Consider the following 21,682-nt stretch of genomic DNA (forward strand, 5'->3'; position numbering starts at 1 on the left):
TCTCTTGGCAAAACTCTATTAGCCTTTGTCCTGCTTCATTCCGTATTCCAAGGCCAGATTTGCCTGTTACCCCAGGTGTTTCTTGACTTCCTACTTTTGCATTCCAGTCCCCTATAATGAAAAGGACATCTTTTTTGGGTGTTAGTTCTAAAAGGTCTTGGAGGTCTTTATAGAACCATTCAATTTCTGCTTCTTCAGCTGAAGATATTTTTAGAGCTGTTCAAAAATAGGAAAATGGGGACTTTGCAAGATTTTGAAGACAATCCAAGCTTAATAAACAATATTAAAACTTTATTGGTACCCAAATTATCTCACTATAAGCTATTAACATGTAACATATCTAGCATTTAACATATTTAGCATCCCCATATTAGAATAAATATAATACAGTGTATTTTAAACTATAGGTCATGACTCATTAGCAGGTTATAAATCAGTTAATGAGTAGTAACCAGAAATTTTTAATGAAATATAATTGTAGAATGTTCTAGAATAAAAACTACCCGAGGGCACTGTATATTGTAAGAGTAAATATGGTTCACAAAGCTATATGTGCATCACAGGTTACAATGGAAGATATCTTTCTATGAGACACAGTCAAATCAAAATTACTAGCATAGAGAGTAAGAGCTATATATCTAAATTTTAGAGATTGTTTGAGCTAAATCTCATCTTTGTCCTTTACTGGCTCTGTGACCTTGAGCAAGTTACTAACCCTTGCCTGTGCCTCAGTTTTTTTCTATAAAAATAGTGATGATAATAGTGCCTATAGTATAGAACAAGGCCTGGGCAACTATAAATGTTCAACACATTAGCTAAAATTATGTTAGTATTTCTTACTCTAAAAAGTCAGATGTTCAGTTACTAGCCAGCTTTCTTGAAATTTGAAAGCTTTTATGTCTTTGTTGTTATATAGGTATAGATATTTACTTATAGTGTATGTATAGCAGCAAATATATAATTATATATATATGTTATATAGAGAAAATATACAGATAATTAGCTATGGTAGCATAAATATGTGTTCTTTCAGTAACACAATTTCAGCTAAAAATATTTGTATATTTTTTCCTACCTAAACCTGTATGACAGAAGCACACATATACACTCCCAAGATATTTGTGTGCTTATACACACTCATTGAATTTTCCACCTTTCAGTCCAAGAATCTTATTAACTATGTATCTTTGTTACTTTGTACTTTAGAACATAATGTTCCTTTTGATTCAAAGATCCTTATACTTGGAGGCTTACTACTCCTTTAAGACCAAGCTTAAACATAACCTCTATGAAAGCTTTCTTGATTCTCATAAAGGCTCTGTGTTTTCACTTAATTCTGTTACAATTTCACATACAGTTTATTCACTTTACTGTAATAATCCATTTAAATTTACATCCGTTCTTCTGGAATACTGCAAGAGTTTTTATTGTACCACCACTAACAAAAATGTTGAGCAAATATCACATACATATATACCATACACACGTATTCCTCTACTAATATATACATTAAGCACCTTAGCCAGAAATAGAAAAAATTTTTAACTGAGACAAGGATGAAATACAGACTTTTAAAATAATTGTTATATTTTGTATCTTATAAATCATACATTTTTAAATATTTATAAAAATAATTTTACATATTAACATGCAAAATTCTCATATAGTATTAATAATTTTTTGAATGGTTAGTTTCAAATGTCTTATCAATTATGATGACTTCATTCTAAATACCATCCTTAGATATCTCAAGGCATAATACACAGAGTGAGGTTTATTGTTATTTTTTACAATTTTTAGATTTGTGATCCTTTGTTATAATATAACTATACTGTAATTGTTATTATGTGGCAAAGAGTTTGCAATGAGAATAAGATGTGTATCAGCTCTGTCTTTCTTATTCGCCTGTTCTTGCGTTATTAGTATTGTCTTTATGATTTTGCAAGACTATGTTTTTAATTAGTCATAGGAAAAATAATAAGTAAAGTAATAATAAAACATTACATATACAATAAAAGCCCTACAAAAGTCATTTTAGCCTCTTTTCCACTTTGTAAAGATTCATTCATATACTATGAAATATCCATAAATCCAGGGCACACATAAAATTCAGTGCATTGAAGGACACAAAAGAACACTAATGAAGATAACACTGCCAACCTCACACACTTAGAACCTGTGCACTTCCTCCAAGATAACTGTTTACTGTAAGCAATGTGCATACCTTGTATGCATACTATATGCATCTACCTTGCAAACTCACAAGGGTGCCAGTATCAATCATGTTATACCACAGTAAATTTTAAATTTCTAATTTTTAGATAATAGAAAATGAAATTTTAACATGTTCTTCCTGTGCAACAGTGATTTATTTTGCATATCCTCCTGGTGTTCTGCCACAACACTTTAGAGGTCACTGCTCTAAACTATAGACCCCTCAAAAGCAGAGATGTTGTTTAAATCTTTATGGTACCTGTGTCATGCATAGTACATGTAAGAGAGGTTCAATAAAAGCTTGCCAACTGAATGAATGAAACTTAGGGTTTTCTGTGATGTTTGAAGGTAACTTGGAAGTTTACAGTGGATATATACTGTCTACTCATGTAAATTTTGACTTTGTCGTGGTATTTGTTTAAGATTCTAGTGTTACAAGAAGAAAACGAAGTGTCAAAAATAAGCACAAAAGTCTTTTAGAGCAAAAAAGACAAAACCCTGGATCTGTAGGACAGAAGTACAGTGAGCAGATGAATGTAAGTACAGCATTAGTAGACATTTCTATTCAGTAGTGAAAAATTGCTTGGAAAACAGAATGTTCTTAAAGGTCTGTGCTCTGCCTGCAAACTGTTCCACAACATAAATGATATAGCCAAAGCCATTGTGAAGCACTGGAACTCTCTATGCTAGGAGCTTATTGTACTATACGTAAATGCTATATTCTAGTTTGCCTAAATGATCAGTTACTAATGAATATTTTAAAGCAAGCTTAAGAAATCACATTATTTTATTTGTTATTATTTATAGTCAGCTCTGGGGAAAAGCTGAATTTATTCACAACAATATTAATATTTAGCTATACATTAAAAAAGGGAAAAAAAGAAAAGTAAACCAGAGCTGTGGAAAATAAAGCAATGTGCTTATCATAAAGACTAATATAGTTCCAGTGTGTTTAAATGTCCTCCTTGAATCTGAACTTCATGGAAGACATGCCAAGAAGGAAAATAGAGTGTTGCATTGTTCTCAGGGATCGATAATGACTTTGTTTATATCACTGAGGCTCATACAGGACCTTGAAGTTCATAATAGATATATTCCTATTAAAAGTCAACAACAAATAAATAAGAAGTTTCCTGTGCTGTTTGAAATAGAGGCCTTCAGTAAAGGTCAGAAGCATAATAATGTGGATTTAAAAGTTAGTAGAGGTGATTCTGTGAGAGCTAAGTAAATGTGACCTAAATATAACATTTTCTAGAGGTCTAATTTGATCCAAGGATTGTATTTAAAATATTTTTTAAACCTATGAGTGAATAGCATTAAATACCACCTCTGATTTTTAATAGAATTGAAAAATAGAATGTTTTATGAAAAATTTGTATTTCAAGTTAAAGGTAGAATGTCTTATTGTTTGAATATTGTAGGAACTATTAATTTTTATATGGCTAGTTATTAGTATGGAGAACAATCAATCATGATTTAGCAAAACGAATCATTACTTTTTTTATTTATGTAAATAATCCTGTCACATTACCAGTACATTTTTACTGTGTAATAACAAACATAGTACTTAATTATAAATATAACTTCCTGATTACAAATAGAATAATACCTAATAAGTCCTTCCTTTTTAACTTCCATATCAAACATCTCAAAATCTCTAAAGTGAACAAATTTTTTATCTTTATTTTTTCTTTATTTTTATCAATCTATATTAAATTTATAAGTAATGTATAGTTATTATAACAAAAAAATGAACAAACTGAATTTTAAATGCCATTCCTATTGTCCTCTCTAAATTCATCTCTGTTTTCCTGTGTCTTTTTCCGTTCTTCTGTGTGTTGCTCCTTTGCATTCTATCCTGCTGCCTTTAGAGACCGTTTCTATTCTTCTCAGAAGTTCCACTTCCGCTTTCACATACACGTCTTTCACTCCACTTACACATCTACAAAAGTCTCGTTAGCTTTAAAACAGGTCAGTGTTTTCTGACTCAAAACAAAGTTTTGAAGTTTAATTTTTTTCATCCCTATTGTTTTGTTTTGATTTTTGGTTTGGGGTTTGAGTTTGGTTTTGTTTTCACTCAAGAGGGTAAACAAGAATTCAGTTACTATAGCACTGGCTCTTATCACCTTGTTATTAGGAAATGTATTTTATCACACTGGATTTTTCCCAACCACTACTTCTGTGTGCAGAGAATCTAAAAGAGGTCAGTTCAGTTCAGTCACTCAGTCGTGTCCAACTCTCTGTGACCCCATAAACCACAGCGCGCCAGGCCTCCCTGTCCATCAGCAACTCCCGGAGTTTACTCAGACTCATGTCCATTGAGTCGGTGATGCCATCCAACCATCTCATCCACTGTTGTCCCCTTCTCCTCCTACCCTCAATCTTTCCCAGCATCAGGGTCTTTTCAGATGAGTCAGCCCTTCACATCAGGTGGCCAAAATATTGGAGTTTCAGCTTTAGCATCAGTCCTTCCAATGAACACCCAGGACTGCTCTCCTTTAGGATGAGACTGGTTGGATCTCCTTGCAGTCCAAGGGACTCTCAAGAGTCTTCTCCAACACAATGAAACATTTTAAAAAGCACAATTGCCACTTTGTTTCATGGTCTCAGTCCAGGTTGTCTCAAGTCTATAATGGAGATCAGGCAAGGCTATGAGAGCTATTGAAGCAGGGTTTTTGCAGAAACCTGCCTCAGTTACTCTTACAGTTAGACTGAACAAAGGCTAGGTATAGTAATAGCCAGGCAACTTTATCTAAGAATCATTTCTTAAAGTGGAACAGAACGAGAGTAAAGAATCAAAGCAGACCATATCCAGGAAAAGAGAGTTGGTATCACTCAAGAGTGTTGAATGGAAATGCTAGTTGCCAGAGCTCTGATATTTCTTATTTCCCAGTTCTGCGCAGCATTGAGGCAGCTGTTTCTTTTTTAAGTATTGTCATCTAAGATGCTTGCTTATCTTTGGCATAAAGCCACAATCAGAGACTTCTGGTTAGTAATTGTCACCTACCCTTACAATGATAAACTAGCCTTAGGGTAATTTTTTACCTTTCCTTTAGTTAATACTTTTGATTAACACCCAACTTACCTCCCTCTTACAAATGTCCGAGATGATATTGCAATCTGAAAATGTACCAAAATTGACATAAAACATTTTTCTAATCTTTAGTTACCATGAAAGTGGAAGTTACTCAGTTGTGTCCGACTCTTTGGGACCCCATGGACTATACGGTTCATGGAATTCTCCAGGCGAGAATACTAGAGTGGGTAGCCTTTCCCTTCTCCAGGGCATCTTCCCAACCCAGGGATCAAACCTAGGTATCCCGCATTGCAGGTGGATTCTTTACCAGCTGAGTCTCAAGGGAAGCCCAAGAATACTGGAGTGGGTAGTGTATCCCTTTACCAGGAAATCTTCCTGACCCAGGAATCAAACAGGGGTGTCCTGCACTGCAGGTGAATTCTTTACCTACTGAGCTATCAGGTAAGCCATTTAGTTAGAAAGGGCTTATTCCAGTAATTCTTAATTTCTGCTCCCCAAAAAAAGGAAATATGTATTATATGAATAGTGATAATAGAAAATAAAAACAGCAAATAAAATTTTTAAGCCAATATATATCACTAATTTTAAATATGGAATTATATTCTGATTTAATACTCTATTTTTATAGAATTTTGGACAAAATATCCAGCTAAGTTCAAGTGAGCCAAAACAAACTACAAGGGGTACTTCTAATATTAAAGAAGGTATGTTTTAGTTTAAACATTTTCCTCTTAGCTTTGTTCCCAATGATTTCTTTTTTGTTGTTCTTATGCATATTTTCCAAAGTTCTTACATATCACATGACTGTTACACCACCAATTAGGACCTGAATTCATCTTAACCTGCACATTTAGGCTGTTGCCAGTTGTTATTTGTTCTAAATAATAATATATTGAACATCTTTCTATATCCGATTTTTTCCTATTTGATGATTTCCATATTTATATACCCAGAATTAACATTAGAGTACCTGGCTTAATTGGCACCCAACTAATATTTATTGAATGAGACTCTGTGTACTAAGTGAGTACTGCTGCTGCTAATGCTGCTAAGTCTCTTCAGTTGTGTCCGACTCTGTGCGACCCCATAGACGGCAGCCCACCAGGCTCCGCTGTCCCTGGGATTCTCCAGGCAAGAACACTGGAGTGGGTACTAGGTCAAAGGAAATAAATTTTGTTGCAGCTTTTTTTATATATTCCTGTAGCATTTTCATGAAAAGTATTATTCAAAATTCTTCTGGGGTGTATGTGAACTTGAGGTAAATATCACATCTATTATTTGCATATATGACAGAGAAATGGTGTGTTATTACTTTTTATTTGAGTACCTTTTACTAATAATAAGCTTAATTGTTTCTGTATGTATATTTACTTAGTGAATTATTTCTTCATATTCTTTTTTCCTATAAATATTGGAGTTTTAGTATTTTCTCACTCATTTCTGCAAACTCTTTAAATATCAAGGATTCTGATCCTTATGCTAGTTACAAATGTTTTTACTACTTTATTATGTGCTTTTTATTCCACTTATGTTTTATTTTCACATATGGAAGTCTTACTTTACATTTTTTCATTTAATAAATAATTATTGAGAGCTAATTTCCTGCCTGCAACTGAATATTTTGGATACATAATAATTAACCGAACATATAAAAGTCTTGGCCTTCAGAATTTAAAATCTATTAGGGAAGACCAACCTTTAAAAATTTGTTTTTGGTTTTGTCTTAGTGATTTGTGCATTACCAAAGAAACTTTCCAATGAAGAAAGTTAGAAATGTTTCTTTTCCCTCTAGATTACTTTAATGATTTGATTCATTAAACCTAACTCTTTAATTCCTTTGAAACTTGTTTAAATAGATGATGTGAAGTGAAACTCCAAAGTGCTTATTTTATAAGCAACGTGCTAAGTTATTAGACTCATCTTCTTTGAAGTATTTGATCCTTCTTTAGTCATATGGTCTTTTATTTGGTCAATTTCTAAGCTTTCAGTTCTGTCCAGCTGATCATCTAATTTTCCACAATTTCTGTAAGTTCCTTTTCTCTTATCATCATAATTGCTATTATAAGACAATCTACTTCATCTCTTTATTCTACCAATGAATAATAAAAACAACACAGAAATAATCTACATATACATAATGTATTTTTTCCTTAGTTAATATACATAATGTATTTTTTCCTTAGTTAAACACTCTATGAACTTTTATTACCTCACTGCCATCATTTTGAGTATCTGTTTTTTAATTAGGGATGGGAAAATGCTAGATATAGAAGATCTTGATAAATAAAATGCAAAGTAACAAAAGACTTACTGGGTTTCTGTTTGTAAAATTAATACATACAGGCGTGTCAGTTATGTATAAGGAGAGATCCCAAAGACAAAAAGGGATCAAAGAATAGTTAATATAAAATTTCTGTAGTTTCAGGCAGTACTTCTGAATTTTTGATGGCTGAAAATCTAGTGAAAGCTTCAGTGCCTGAGGATGAGATTCTAACTGTCATGAATAGCAAGCAGCTACAGCAAACAAATCTGGATTTAAATAAAATGCAGCAATTTAACATCTGTGCACTATCAGCTGAAGAACAAAAGATCCTGCAGTCCCTTAATCATCTCAATGAAAGATTATACTGTAAGTATGGAAGAACACTTTTTGTATACAGGAAATTTTGTATTTTATTCTTAGACAATTTTTATTTAAAATTTAATTTAAAAATTGAAAATGAAAATGCAAAATGTATCCAGATTATCACCTATTTGAACCAAGTATATAACAATTTAAAATTTATCTGAATGTATATACTATTTCAAATATACTGTATTCATATCATTTACAATGATAACAGTTTCACTGGCAGGCTTAATTGTCTTTTGGCAATGTGTGAATATACTTCCACTTCAGCAATGTGACAAGCTAGTTACCTGTACTTACCATCCATCTAAAACAACCATAAATTCAGGATTGTTGTTGTCATTCAGTCAGTAAGTCGTGTCCAACTCTTTGTCAGCCCATGAACTGCAGCATGCCAGGCCTCCCCATCCTTCACTGTCTTCCTGAGTTTGCTCAAACTCATGTCCATTGAGTCAGTGACCCCATCCAATCATCTCATCTTCTGTATTTACCATCCATCAAAAACAACCATAAATTCAGGATTATGTACTTTAAAATCTTAAATATAGCAATAAGATGGTAAGAATATAGAAATTCATAGGACCAGGAACTAAATATAAATAAGAGCCTAAAGTGATAAGGAGAGTACTGCTGCTAGCTTTTGTCTTGAGAACATTTAACCACAGAGTGAAATTGAGCTTTGCTTTTCATGGCCTCACGGAAAAATGGGAACAGAAGACAAAATCCATGGCCTACTTAATATGAGTAGTCTCATGGAAGACCCTCCCATCCTAAAGTTGGGCCTACCAAGGAGCTACATCCTATGCAGTCTCAGACTCCCAGAGAGACAAAGAGAGAGGTTAAAAAAAAAAAGCTTGCCTAACAAGTTTCAAAATTAAACAGATGAGGGGAGAAGACATGCAAGCTTTTTTCACCCCTCTGTACGCAACAGCAGTCTCTTACTAAAGGAAATTCTAAAGAATGTACTTTAGCAAACTGAAAGTGATCTCAGATGGACAGTCTGAGAGGGTAAATCTGAACAAACATTGTATAAAAAAAATAATAAATGTAATTAAAAAGTAGTATGTGATTCAAAGAAAAAACAGAATTTAAATACCTATCAAAAATATTACATAAATTGGAGAACATAAATGGTGTTAAAGTGTACTAGAATTCTTGTATAGTTATGGAATTGAATAAAGATAGAGATTAACTTTGTGCATGCTTGCTAAGTCACTTCAGTCATGTCCTACTCTTAGCAATCCTATGGACTGCAGCCTGCCAGGCTCCTCTGTCCATGAGAGACAGAAATTAACCTTAAATGTTGATGAAAAAAGTATGTCTGTGCTAATTACTAAGGTCACAGAGGAAAACTAGTTTAGATGAATTATTATCAGACGAAATTGACTATAAAGCAGAAAACATTACTGGATATAAAAAAAGATGACTTCATGATGATCAAAGTTTTAATACAGGAAAAATCTATAAAATATTTTCAGTGTATAAACATTTAAAAACATAGCCTCAAAATGTATAAAGTATTTTTTAGCCATGGTTAGGGGATATTTCAACATTAATTATAATTAATTACAATCAGTAATTGATAGAACAAATAGACTGAAAAAATTGATATATAAGAATCAAACATGATTAACATTCTTGATCAAAGGGACACATTCTTTGTAGGCACACATAGAACATTAATTAAAATGAACCAGTATTATACTATAAAACACATTGACACACTTCAAAGGATTGGAGTAATGCACATCCTCTGACCACATGCAATTGAACTAAACATGAGTAACAAAAAATAACCGTTAAGAAAAACATTTCTAAACAAACCAATGTTCTGGAAAATTAACCATAATCGAAATTACAAGCTATTTAGATGTGAACAATAATAAAAATATTTTCTGTATGTATGTATTTATCAAGGCCTCTCAACCTTGTCACTACAGACATTTTTGGTCGATAATCATTTGTTGTGGGGGGCTGTTCACGCCTTGTACCATGCTTAGCAGTATCTCTGGCTTTGAAAATCATAGAATGTCCCCGTCATGATAAGTGTCTTCAGACATAGCCAGATGTTCTCTGGATGGCAAAAAGAAAATTACCTATGGTTGAGAACTACTGAATATTCTTTTATATGTAATATATATATAAATATATATGTATTTACTGTGTGCATGTATATATTCCACTTTTGCATAAAATGTAGGAAACTGGACTATATCAATCAATCACACACTAAGAATGAGAAAAAACAGATAAACAACAAAAACGTAGGTTTTCTTGAACCCATTAGAGAGCTGAGATCCCATCACAACGAAGTAGCCTGACATCCAAGGAAAGACAGGAACTTTCGAGGAGAGACAACATGAGCATTGGCTCCCCTGTGGCAGAATATGGTGAAATGCCAGATTCCATACAAGCTGATGTTAGAAATTATGTTTAAATTGCTAACAGATAAATGTGGGCTATTACTGGAATATAAAACCCCTGGGAGCCACAGACGCAAGAGGAGTTCACACAGCTCACAGATTCTTCTTTATAAACTTACACTGTGTGTTCATAAGAAAAAGAGCAGAACAGGAGACTAGAGGAATCCTTTCTCAGTGATGCAGTCTTGGAGAAAGGGAGCAGCCATCACTGTAGGAAAGGTATCGAGCTCCATGCAGAACCTTCTTTTCTGCAGAATGAAGGTCTGGGCTTCCCAGATGGCACTAGGGGTGAAGAATCCACCTGCCAAAGCAGGAGACAAAAGAGATGTGCGTTTGATACCTGGGTCAGGAAGGGTCAGGAAGATCCCCTGGAGTGGGAAATGCTACCCAGTCCAGTATTCTTGCCTGAAAAATTCCATGGGCAGAGGAACCTGGTGGGCTACAGTCCATTGGGGTGCAAAGATTTGGACACGACTGAGCAACTGAGCGCACACACACAGGTATTGGGATAGAGGCAGCAAACTTTGCTGATTGCCCTCAAGGCACAAGTGAAGACTTACTGGGTGTAGCATAAAAGTAAGAGAAGTAGGCTTCTACTCTTGGGGCAAAAAGGAGGCAGAGACCCAGATTATTAGAGATATCATGCTATTGGAGAAGGGGCACAAAACTGTCTTGCACAAAACCTTCCAAAGATATAGTGGACAAAGTGGACTGCCCTGGAAAGGAGGAGGAGAATGACTGAGGAGGCATAGAGGACCTGCCTAAGACTAAGCCTGGAGCAGGGCAGCAGGAAAACTCCACCACTCCCCCACTGCAAGGCCAGCGAGCGCCAAAAAACAAGCAATGGAAATCAGCTGGAGAAAAGCAAGAGCATAGAGAGTCTTGTGGTACTGTGCAGACACACAGGGAGGCAAAAACTGAAAGTAGAGGGGGAAATTTAAGGGAAAAACCTCTGACACCTGCAAAAGCACAAAATAACACTAGAGAATTTTGAAACCATTGATGTACTGAAGGTAACCATAGCAACAATAAAACTCAAACTGAGTTGATTAATGACACACACACATACATACACACCAACTGTCTAACAGAAAAGACATGCCCATTTTCTGGCACAAACATATTTACCTCAAACAAGAAATTCAGCATTCAGTCAAAACTTATAAAGCAAGGAAAAAAACTCATAGTCAGGGGACAAAGCAATTAACACAGTGAGACACAGAATGCCCAGAAGTTGAAACTGTTAATAGATAATTTTAAATAACTATGACTAATATGACTAATATGTTAAAGGTTAGGGAAAGGTGGGCCACATGGGAGATTACAAGCCTGAACAGATAAGAATTTCAGCAGAGAGATGGAAACCATACAAAAGGGTCAAATGGAAATGTGAGAAATAGGAACACTGTTAACAGAAATGAGTAATGTATTCTATGTACTTGTCAGTAGATTCAACAAAGCTGAGGAAAGATTTATGAATTTGAAGATAGGTGAGAGAAAATTTCCAAACTGAAACACCAGGAGAAAAAACAACAAGTTTGAAGGAAAACACCAGAACAGAGGATCTAAGAGCCATGGAACAATATAAACCAGTCTAACAAACATCTGATTGGGATCCCAGTGTGAGAAGTTGCAGCCTTTTTCACTGGAATGAGCTACTGATTAGATTTAGGTAAAGCCCATAGGATGAGAACCCGTTCTTGGGTCCCAAGTAGCTATGAAGAACTTCTGGGGTCATTTTGAGACAAGTTGTTTGTCATTTCATGTTACAATAATTGAGCACCAAATAGAAAGAAATTAAATTGAGCTCCTACTACATAATATACGTAAAAATCAGTTACAAGGTGATTAAAGATTACATGTGAAAAATATATATATAAAGCTTATAGGAGGTAGTATAGAAAATATTTGTAATCTCAGGATTTCAAGGAAGGATTTCTTAAGTAGAGCACAAGGATCATAATCCATAGAGGAAAAAGATAATAAATTTGGCTGTATTAAAGTTATAAACTTTTCTTCGTTTCAGAACATTAAAAGAATGAAAAGGCAGGCCACAAAACAAAATTTAATACATCATTCAAATATATAAAGAACTTCTATATATCAATAAGAAAAGTCAATTTAGTAGAAAAATAGGTGTGGGAAGATGAACAGGAACTTCAAAACAAAGAAAATGCAAATGACAATAAATACTAATAGATTATTCAACATTATTAGTAATGCAAAATAAAACAATGAGATACAGTTATATACTCATCAGAAAGACATGAGTTTAAAAGCGTGGCAATGCTAAGTGTTGGCAAAGACATACAGCAGTTAGCTCTCTGATAATGCTGATGGGAATGTAAACTGAGGCAATCTTTTAGAAAATATTTTGCTACCCATGTAATAAATTGAACATGAACATACCCTACAACCTAGCAATTTTACTTCTAGGTGCATATCTAGAGAAAACTGCACATGTGTATCAAGAAACATGTATAAGTATGTGTAGTGTGTGTGTGTTAGTTGCTTAGTCATGTCTGACTCTTTCCAACCCAGATGTAGCCCGTTAAGTTCCTCTGTCCATGGGATTCCATAGACAACAATACTGGAGTGGGTTGCCATTCCCTTCTCCAGGGGATAGAGATCATCATAACAACAAAAGCCAAGAATTTTAAAACATATGTATATGCACATATATATATGGTATATTCAGGTTCTGGATTACTATTCAACAAGGAAATGAACAGCTACACACATGGAAAACTAGAGCTACACACGTCATCATGGATGAATCCAAATAATATATAATTTTGAGCAAAATAAGACAAACCACAGAAATACTTTTTATGTAAATCTCTGCTGCTGCTGCTGCTGCTGCTAAGTCGCTTCAGCCGTGTCTTACTCTGTGCGACCCCATAGACGGCAGCCCACAAGATTCCCCCATCCCTGGGATTCTCCAGGCAAGAACACTGTTGTGGGTTGCCATTTCCTTCTCCAATGCAGGAAAGTGAAAAGTGAAAGGTAAGTCGCTCAGTCGTGTCCAACTCTTTGTGACCTCATGGACTGCAGCCTACCAGGCTCCTCTGTCCATGGGATTTTTCAGGCAAGAGTACTGGAGTGGGGTGCCAGTGCCTTCTCCATGTAAAGCTCAGAAACATGCAAAACTAGACAATTATTTGGGGGATACGCACACACGTATTAAACCTATAAAGAAGCAAAGCCAGTTTAGTGCATTACCTCTGTGAGCAAGGGAAGAGAGTGCAATCCCCAGAGCAGCTGAGGTATTCCAGGATTTCTCCAAAGTGATGATAATGTTCAAATATCTTAGTCTAGGTAGTTACACAAGACATTAGCTTTATTATTACTAACTAAAATATGCACATATGTTTTACATACTCTGTGTTAATTTCAAAATTAAATACTTAATACATTAATAAAAGACAGGGTGCTGAATCTACAAAAGCAATACATAACTAAAGCTGTAGGTTTACGATGTAAAATTATGCGGCTGTGCTGTGCTCAGTAGCGTCCACCTCTTTGCGACCCCGTGGACCATAGCTCACCAGGCTCCTCTGTCCATAGGATTTTCCAGGCAAGAATACTGGAGTGGGTTGCCATTTCCTTCTCCAAAAATTAAGCAGATAAAGAATAAAAGCATCAAGTCAGTTTTTTTTGGAGGGTTCTTTTTTTCCTTTAGATATTTTCACACATATTAAATACTTCATGTAAAAGATTCTGTCTTAATTTTTTTCTTTTGTCCAGATCCTTGCTATTATATGGACGAAAGCAAAAACATTGAAAAGGCAAGAGCTGACCAAATTGCTAAACTTTTTTCACCTCAATACCTAAACATCTCCTCCTTTTTCCTGAGATCCTCCAAAAATGAAATTTGTTTTTTGTTTAAAAAGAAGATATAAAAATAAAAAAAAGAAGATAGAAAAATTTTAATGAAAAAATAACCATGCAAATGATTCAAATAATCATTTGAATAAAGATTGGTATGGAACAGTCAAAGTACTAGGAATGTCTTTTTAGGAACATAAATTTTGTTTTTATGTTCCTAAAACATAAATAATTGTTTTCAATCAAATTAACTCTTGACTGTTTCTGAGGACAATATGGAAAAAAGTTTCTTATTCAGTTTTGAATATTTTGACACATCAGAATTTGATATTTGATTCTTTAGCCAGTCCTTTCAATATAGATAACTAAATTATTTATATATCATGGTATAATTGTTTCAGATATACAAGAAACCATTTGCAAAAATCCATCCATCAAAAGTACTTTACAAATAATACCACTTCTGGTAAGTATTTTCAGAGTATTTTTTGTTTTCTTATTTTAGGAAACATCATGTTTTTATATGTAAGAATCCTTTATTGATAATAATTTTTCCTGAGATTGACTTTTAGGAAGCTTTTCTCCCCAATCAACTTTTTAATTATAAGATGTTTTATTAGAATCAAGGAAATATCCTCTCATTTAAAAAATCATAATATAAAGATTTTTACATTGAGAGCATTTCATCAATTGATGGATGGTAACCATTAACTTTCTCTCCAAACACGTTACTCTTCCTTATTTTAACAGTAACATCAGTCAGCAACCTTCCTTTTTCAGGGAAAATGGTATAAATTCACAGAATTATGACATCAAAATTACTCCATTCCCCTCCTCCATCAATACCATTTCATTTGCCATATTCTGCCTGGAGATTTGAACATTTTATTTTTGTTTGCCCGTCTGTCTGCTGTTTTTATTTTATTTTATTTTACTCTTCATTTAGATCCACCAGCTGTTGACATTTTGCTGTCCTTGGTTTATCTGATGTATGGATGGATGGGCAGATGAAAGAGGAGAGTAGAATAGGTGGGCTCGGATAGGACAGGGTAGATGGGACAGAAGATGCATAGTTACACACACACAAAAATATACTTTAATGAACTGCTTTAAAGTGTAGACATGGTGATACTTCCCCTCTAATACCCCAGCACACAGAAATTCACCTACATCATCAAAATCATCACACCCAAGAAATTTAATATCACATATTATTTGATACACATTCCACATTCAAAGTTCTTCAGCTGTCTAAAAAAGAACTCTCTGTGGCTATTTTATTTCTCTGATCCAGGATCTAACCCAGGATTATAGTGTTTCATTTGGTTGTCATATCTTTTAACCTAGAAAAGTCTCTTTTTTAATCTTTCATCTACATTGACACTTGCAAAGCATCCAGACTGATTATATTGAATACCCTGTAATCTGGATTTGTCTGATTGTTTTCTCATGATTAGATTCAGGTTATTTTTTAATTTTTTTATTCAGGTTATTATGAATGCAGAGTTCTCAGTTTATGTTTTCATAGCCTGTTTTTCTTCTAATCACTTGGGCTTATTTCTACCTGTATCTTGACTTCGCATCTTCTGTTTAACTGTTTTTTATCTATAGTCCCGAAAACAGATGTCCACACTTTTAGATGTCCAAGCTTAGTTCTTCTCTTTGGAATAAAGTGCATGGGCTTTCGATGTACTTTGGTCTTTTAAAAGATTTCAAAATTTGTTCTTGGGTCTTCACTGTATTTTATGTATGTAAAATTATTTAATATGAAAGTTCTAAAAAGGCAGTATATAACCATATTCTTACACTTTCTGTATGTACTGCTGCTGCTGCTAAGTTGCTGCAGTCGTGTCCGATTCTGTGCGACCCCATAGACAGCAGCCCACCAGGCTCCCCCATCCCTGGGATTCTCCAGGCAAGAACACTGGAGTGGGTTGCCATTTCCTTCTCCAATGCATGAAAGTGAAAAGTGAAAGTGCAAGAGACCATTAAAATTGTATTTTCCAGGACACCTGTAGTATAGCCTATTTCTAGTCAATAGAGATTTTTCCAAAAAATATTTCTATCTCTTTAAATGGCAAAAATGTCTGTTCAAAAGTATTTGTTATTTTGGAGATATTGCAGATAAGCTTTTTATCAGTGTTTTTTTCTTTTTCATTCATCTCCAATGTTTTCCTATCTATATGAACAAGAATTTTGTTTTTAAATTATAATGCTATATTATAGCTTTACAATGTACAAGTATTACGTAGTTAATTCAGAAACTGAATTTCTCCACCTAGCAATATATAATATCTATCAGGTACCCCAATACTAAAAACCCACATGTCATTGGTTTAACATTGGAGAATTGATGTTTCATTCCCAGAAGTTGTATATCTCTCTGGAAAATTCGCAACCTGAGTGAAGTTTATATATTAATCCACCCCCCACCCCACATATATGGCTTTATTGTTGTTGCTGTTTGCATATTTACCCCATTCAATTGCCCTTTGGGATGTTCCCCCCATACCAGTGCTTGATAGTGTTGATCTGGGTTTCTCATCTCAAGCATAGAAGTAAACTGATGTATTTTTTCTTCCTAATGTGTTCAGTATAAATTTTAAAAGATACTTTATCATTTTAAAAAATCATTCTGAAAGGTGTAAAACCATTTAAATCATTTGAAACCATTATCTAGAAAGAACAATAATGGATTTCTAATAGTGGGATTTCAGGCACTTTAATACTTGGGTTAGAGGAATAATTTTGAGCAGGAGAGCCACCTCAGTATCTTTCATAGCACAGTCAACTGCTATTGCTTATAGCAAGTGCTGTTCTGAGATTTTCCAGAAGAAAAGTATTCGACCCACTCTTTCCTGTATTCCTTCATTGAACACTCATAATCACTTTAATAGTATCCACCCCCATAGAGTACTGATTAGCATTATGTGAGATAATCACCCATGTAAAGCACTTAGAATAGAACCTATAACATAGCCTGTGCTAAATACATGTTAAGTTGCACTATTATTATTATTGCCACCTCGGCTTCCCAGGTGGCTCAGACGGTAAAGAATCCGCCTGCAATGTGGGAGACCTGGGTTCGATCCCTGGGTCAGGAAGATCCCCTAGAGAAGGAAATGGCAACCCACTCCAGTATTCCTGCCTGGAGAATCCCATGGACAGAGGAGCCTGGTGGGCTACAGTCGATGGGATCACAAAGAGTCAGACACGACTGAGCAACTAACACACATGGTCATCTTACTAGCTTCAATTATCTCCAAAAAAAGTGACATTCCAAAAAGTATTTACATGAAATTTACATGCAAAGTGTAACTTCTCTTCTAAAAAATAGGAATTATTCTAACAACAATTTTTAATCCCACAGTGTACAATGTCGATCTTCCATTCTAGCCAAACATGTTTAATGTATTTAATGGGAATTAAGTTTGCAGTCCTCTGCTCTGCTTTCATGTTTTTCTCATGCTTTACTTACATTCTTGCCCAATTCCTATCTGCACTATATTTTTGCTCTACTCTTCAGACACAACCCTCTAAGCTGCAGTTTAATGTTACTTCTCCCATGAAGCATCCTGCGACCAATACTCTATGGTACTGTTGTCTATGATACTCTAAGCCTCCTCTGAACTTATTACTGCAGTATATCTGGTTTTATACATATATACTCCATATGCACTTTGTTATTTGTCTTTCTAAGTGAATAATCTTTTTTGGATCTTAGAGGCTTTTTTTCACTTATCTGTCCACTTCATAGAAATTTGCAAAATATTGGTGGAGATTATATGGTTTTTTTATACATGGTCTGTGAATATATAAATTATCCACATTTTTCAGGCTTCATTAAAACGCAGTGAACCTGAAACTTTTTTTAATGTTCTAAGGATTCTATGCTCCATAAGAGTACCACTGTTTCTAGCATTCTTCCAAAGGCCTCTACTGAGTGTTGTTTATCTGTTTGTTTGCTTTGGCTGCGCAGGCTTTCTCCAATTGTGGGCGCACAGGCTCCTCTGGTTGCAGAGTGCCGGCTCCAGAGCACACTGGCTCAGCTGTCCTGTCAGCTGAGGTCTTGGTTTCCTGACCACGACCACACCCACAGCCCTGTGGGCTCCCAGCCACTGGGCCACCTGGGAAGTCCCTGAGTGTTAATGTTGTTGTGTACTCACTCAGTCGTGTCCAACTCCAAACCCATGGACTGCAGCCCGCCAGGCTCCTCTGTCCATGGAATTCTCCACGCAAGAATACTAGAGTGGGTTGCGATTTCCTTCTCCAGGGGATCTTCCCAACCTAGGGATCGAACCTGTATCTCCTACATTGGCAGTTGGATTCTTTACCAGTGCACCACCTGGGAAGCCCCTGAGTGTTAACATTTAATCAATAATAGTCTTTGTGGCAACTGAACATTTTTGAGACATAATTAGAAGAAAGGAAATTCACACTTACTAGGCTCCTACCATTGAAAAGCCCTGTACCAAATGGTCTCATAGATATATTCTTCTGTTTAATCTTCTAAGTTGGCGACATTAAGTGATTTTCTCAACTCTCAGAACTGTGATGAGTTCTGGTGATGAGTTCTCAGTGATGAGTCAGGGTTTACACTTTCCCATCTTCCCCCCAAAATCTGTTCTACCTTTTATAACCCTTATTTCAATCAATGACGCCATTATCCACCAAATTTCCCAGAGAGAAATTTATATCTTATCCAGGCTTCTCATTCTCCCTTAACCCCTAGTCAATAAATCCTCCCAATAATAAAGTGCATCTCAAATCCGCTGACTCCTCTCTATTTCTACTATTATCTTAGTTTAATAATTCATCGTGTCTCATCTAGACCATTTCAACAGCCTCCCTTTTTGTTCTCACCACTGCGTCTTTCACACCATCGCCATCAGAGTAATCTTTTTAAAGCGCAAGTATGAACATAACACTCTCTTTCTTAAAACCCAATCTCAGTAGTTACCCATCACCTGAAAGATAAAATTAAGACTTCCCTGGTGGTACCTTGAATAAGAATCCATCTGCCAGTGCAGGGGACAGGGTTCAATCCCCGGCCCAGGAAGATTCCACATGCCACAGAGCAGCTAAGCCCATATACCACAACTACTGAGCCCGCGCTCTAGGGCCTTTGAGCCGCAGGTGCAGAGCCCACGGGCCGCAACTGCTGAAGCCCCTTCACCTAGAGCCTGTGTTCTGCAACAAGAGAAGTCACCCCAATGCAGCAAAGAGCAACCACTGTTTGCCACAGCTAGAAAAAGCCAGTGCAGCAACAAAGACCCAGTGCACCCAAAAATAAATAAATAGATAATGAAAAGTAATTTTTAAAAACTCCAGAGAACTACACTCAAGAGCTTTTCACTCTCATCTCCAGTTGCTCCACAGGTCATAATTTACATACTCTTTGAGTAAGAAGCAGGTCTCCCTGGAACTTCTTGCAGCATCCCGGGCCCACGCTGCTCCCACTGCTTCACAGGAGTGCTCCTAAATTCCTCTCTCCTCTATTCTTTAAGACTTGACTTCAGTGTCATCCCCCTGATAGGCTTACCCAGCTCAGACTTTGTTTTACCCAAAATTTAGAAGTTCTTCTTTTTGGCAACCGTAGAAGTCTGATATTTTCTTTTTGTAAAAATTATTATATTTGTCTATTTTTATTCACTGAACAAATATAGACTTAGTTCTTACCCTGTGTCAGGCTGGGACTCGAAAGCAGAAAACACTTTCCTTTCCTCAAGTAAGGAAGTAAGTCTGTGCATTACAATATAGGATAAAAGGGTTACTGCAGGGCCGCCTCCAGGCCCTCCCATGATTTTTCAATATAAAACCGAGGAATCTTAGAAGCAGAATTTTCAGTTTGGAATATTTTACCTGCTTTTTTAATAAAACAAATTTAATGAATTTTTAACAATCACCTTCCCAAGAACTTCTTTAGCCTAACATTATTAAACTATTCCTAGGGTATTATATGGGCTCCAAGTGATTCCTGTAGAAAATAAAATTATTAAATTTTGACCATTTATACAGCAGGTTATGATTTTTAAAAAGCACCTCTAAGTACATCTTACCAATAGCAAAGAGTAAAGATTATGAACCATTATAATTAGTATGATGCCTTATATAAAGTGATAGTCATCATGTTGAGATTGATGTTTATGTAGCATTTGAGGAACTGAATTACGAGTTCAGTCTTATTAAAATCTGTAATGTGTAAGGAGATCCACCTAACAGATTTTACCTTAAAGAATATGAATACTACAGTAAAAGAATATATTCTGAAATTATGTTACAGAACAGCCAGCCAAGGACCAGTCCATCTCCTGATGTTGGATCCAGATCACAGAGAAAATACTGATGAGTATCAACAGTAGCTATTAAATGGGATCATTATTTTTGAGAATCTCCTATAAATATATATTTATGTGTTTGTTAATTATTAAAATAAAATACCATCAAATAACATGAACAATGGAGATAAATTGATTGATTTACATTTATGCTTATAATACTTTATTATGTACTTTATTGATAAATACATTTTTAATAAATGAAAATACTGCACTGTTTTTAATGAGAATGCTACTGGAAATAAATTCATTGTATTTGAAAAGTAAGATATTTTATTATTCAAATTAGTTCAGGAGCTTGTTTTGCTGAAATTCCTAATAAATCCTAAATTTCTGTAGAATGGTGTAAAAAGTTTATGATTAATAATACCTCTCATAAATAGTAATTTTATTTGTTTAGGACTTTGAAGGATCTCTGTACTTTGGAGATGTTACTATAGGGTCTTATTCTCAATTCTACATGTTCAGAAATTAAAGTTATCGCTTTTTAAAGGGGTGATTGGTCTCTAAAGAATTGGCTTTACTAGTAAAGCTCATGAGGCAAATGATAAATATCAAAAGTAAACTGCAATCCCAACTGGATTACTTAAATTGTCTGATCAGTATGTTCTTTTCCCAATGAGAATGTCTATTTTCTTTAAGTATAGAAACAAAACCAAAAGTTGTATGATCATTAAAAAAATTGTTTTCATAAAATGAAGATAGTCTCATACCTCCTTTTGAAGAAGGAAATGGCTACCCACTCCAGGATTCTTGCCTGGAAAATTCCATGGACAGAGGAACCTGGCGGGCCACAGTCCATGGGATCACAGAGTTGGCCATGACTGAGTACATCAGCAGCATACATCCTTTTATCAAGAATTTCTACTTCATGCTCTCATCACTTCTCATCTGGACTATTTCGAGATGAATCTCTTACCTCTGGCACCAATAAGGCTTCTAGAGTGGCATTTCTAAAGTGTGAGTGAAGTGACCAGAATGAAAATTATATCAATCCCAACTTAAATGTCTTTAGAGCTTCCTCTCTGGCTGCTAGAGAAAATTTACACACCTGAGCATGGCATGTAAGGCTCTTCATATCCTGAGTCCTCCCTGTTTACCTACATCATCTTTACCAACTCTCTCACCACACCACTTATTTCAGCGTACTGAACTCTTTACAGACCCCCAAATACAACCTGCTATTTCATGCCTCTCTGCCTGTACATATACC

General features: G+C 35.2%; 1 protein-coding gene across 3 annotated transcripts in view; it reads left to right on the plus strand.

Moving 5' to 3' along the window:
- CEP126 (centrosomal protein 126) overlaps nucleotides 1-21,112 on the plus strand; it is a 112,751-nt gene extending 91,639 nt beyond the window's left edge. For 2 of the 3 annotated variants that reach the window (XM_005689378.3, XM_013969409.2), the window contains 5 exons: nucleotides 2,638-2,750; nucleotides 5,880-5,955; nucleotides 7,671-7,880; nucleotides 14,533-14,597; nucleotides 20,415-21,112. In XM_005689378.3, the coding sequence (XP_005689435.2) occupies nucleotides 2,638-2,750; nucleotides 5,880-5,955; nucleotides 7,671-7,880; nucleotides 14,533-14,597; nucleotides 20,415-20,477 (527 nt within the window). In that variant the 3' untranslated portion in view covers nucleotides 20,478-21,112. The remainder of the gene's footprint in view (nucleotides 1-2,637; nucleotides 2,751-5,879; nucleotides 5,956-7,670; nucleotides 7,881-14,532; nucleotides 14,598-20,414) is intronic. The other variant, XM_013969408.2, reaches the window with a different exon arrangement.

The sequence above is a fragment of the Capra hircus genome, chromosome 15 (assembly GCF_001704415.2).
Source record: "Capra hircus breed San Clemente chromosome 15, ASM170441v1, whole genome shotgun sequence".
Classification (NCBI taxonomy): Eukaryota; Metazoa; Chordata; class Mammalia; order Artiodactyla; family Bovidae; genus Capra; species Capra hircus.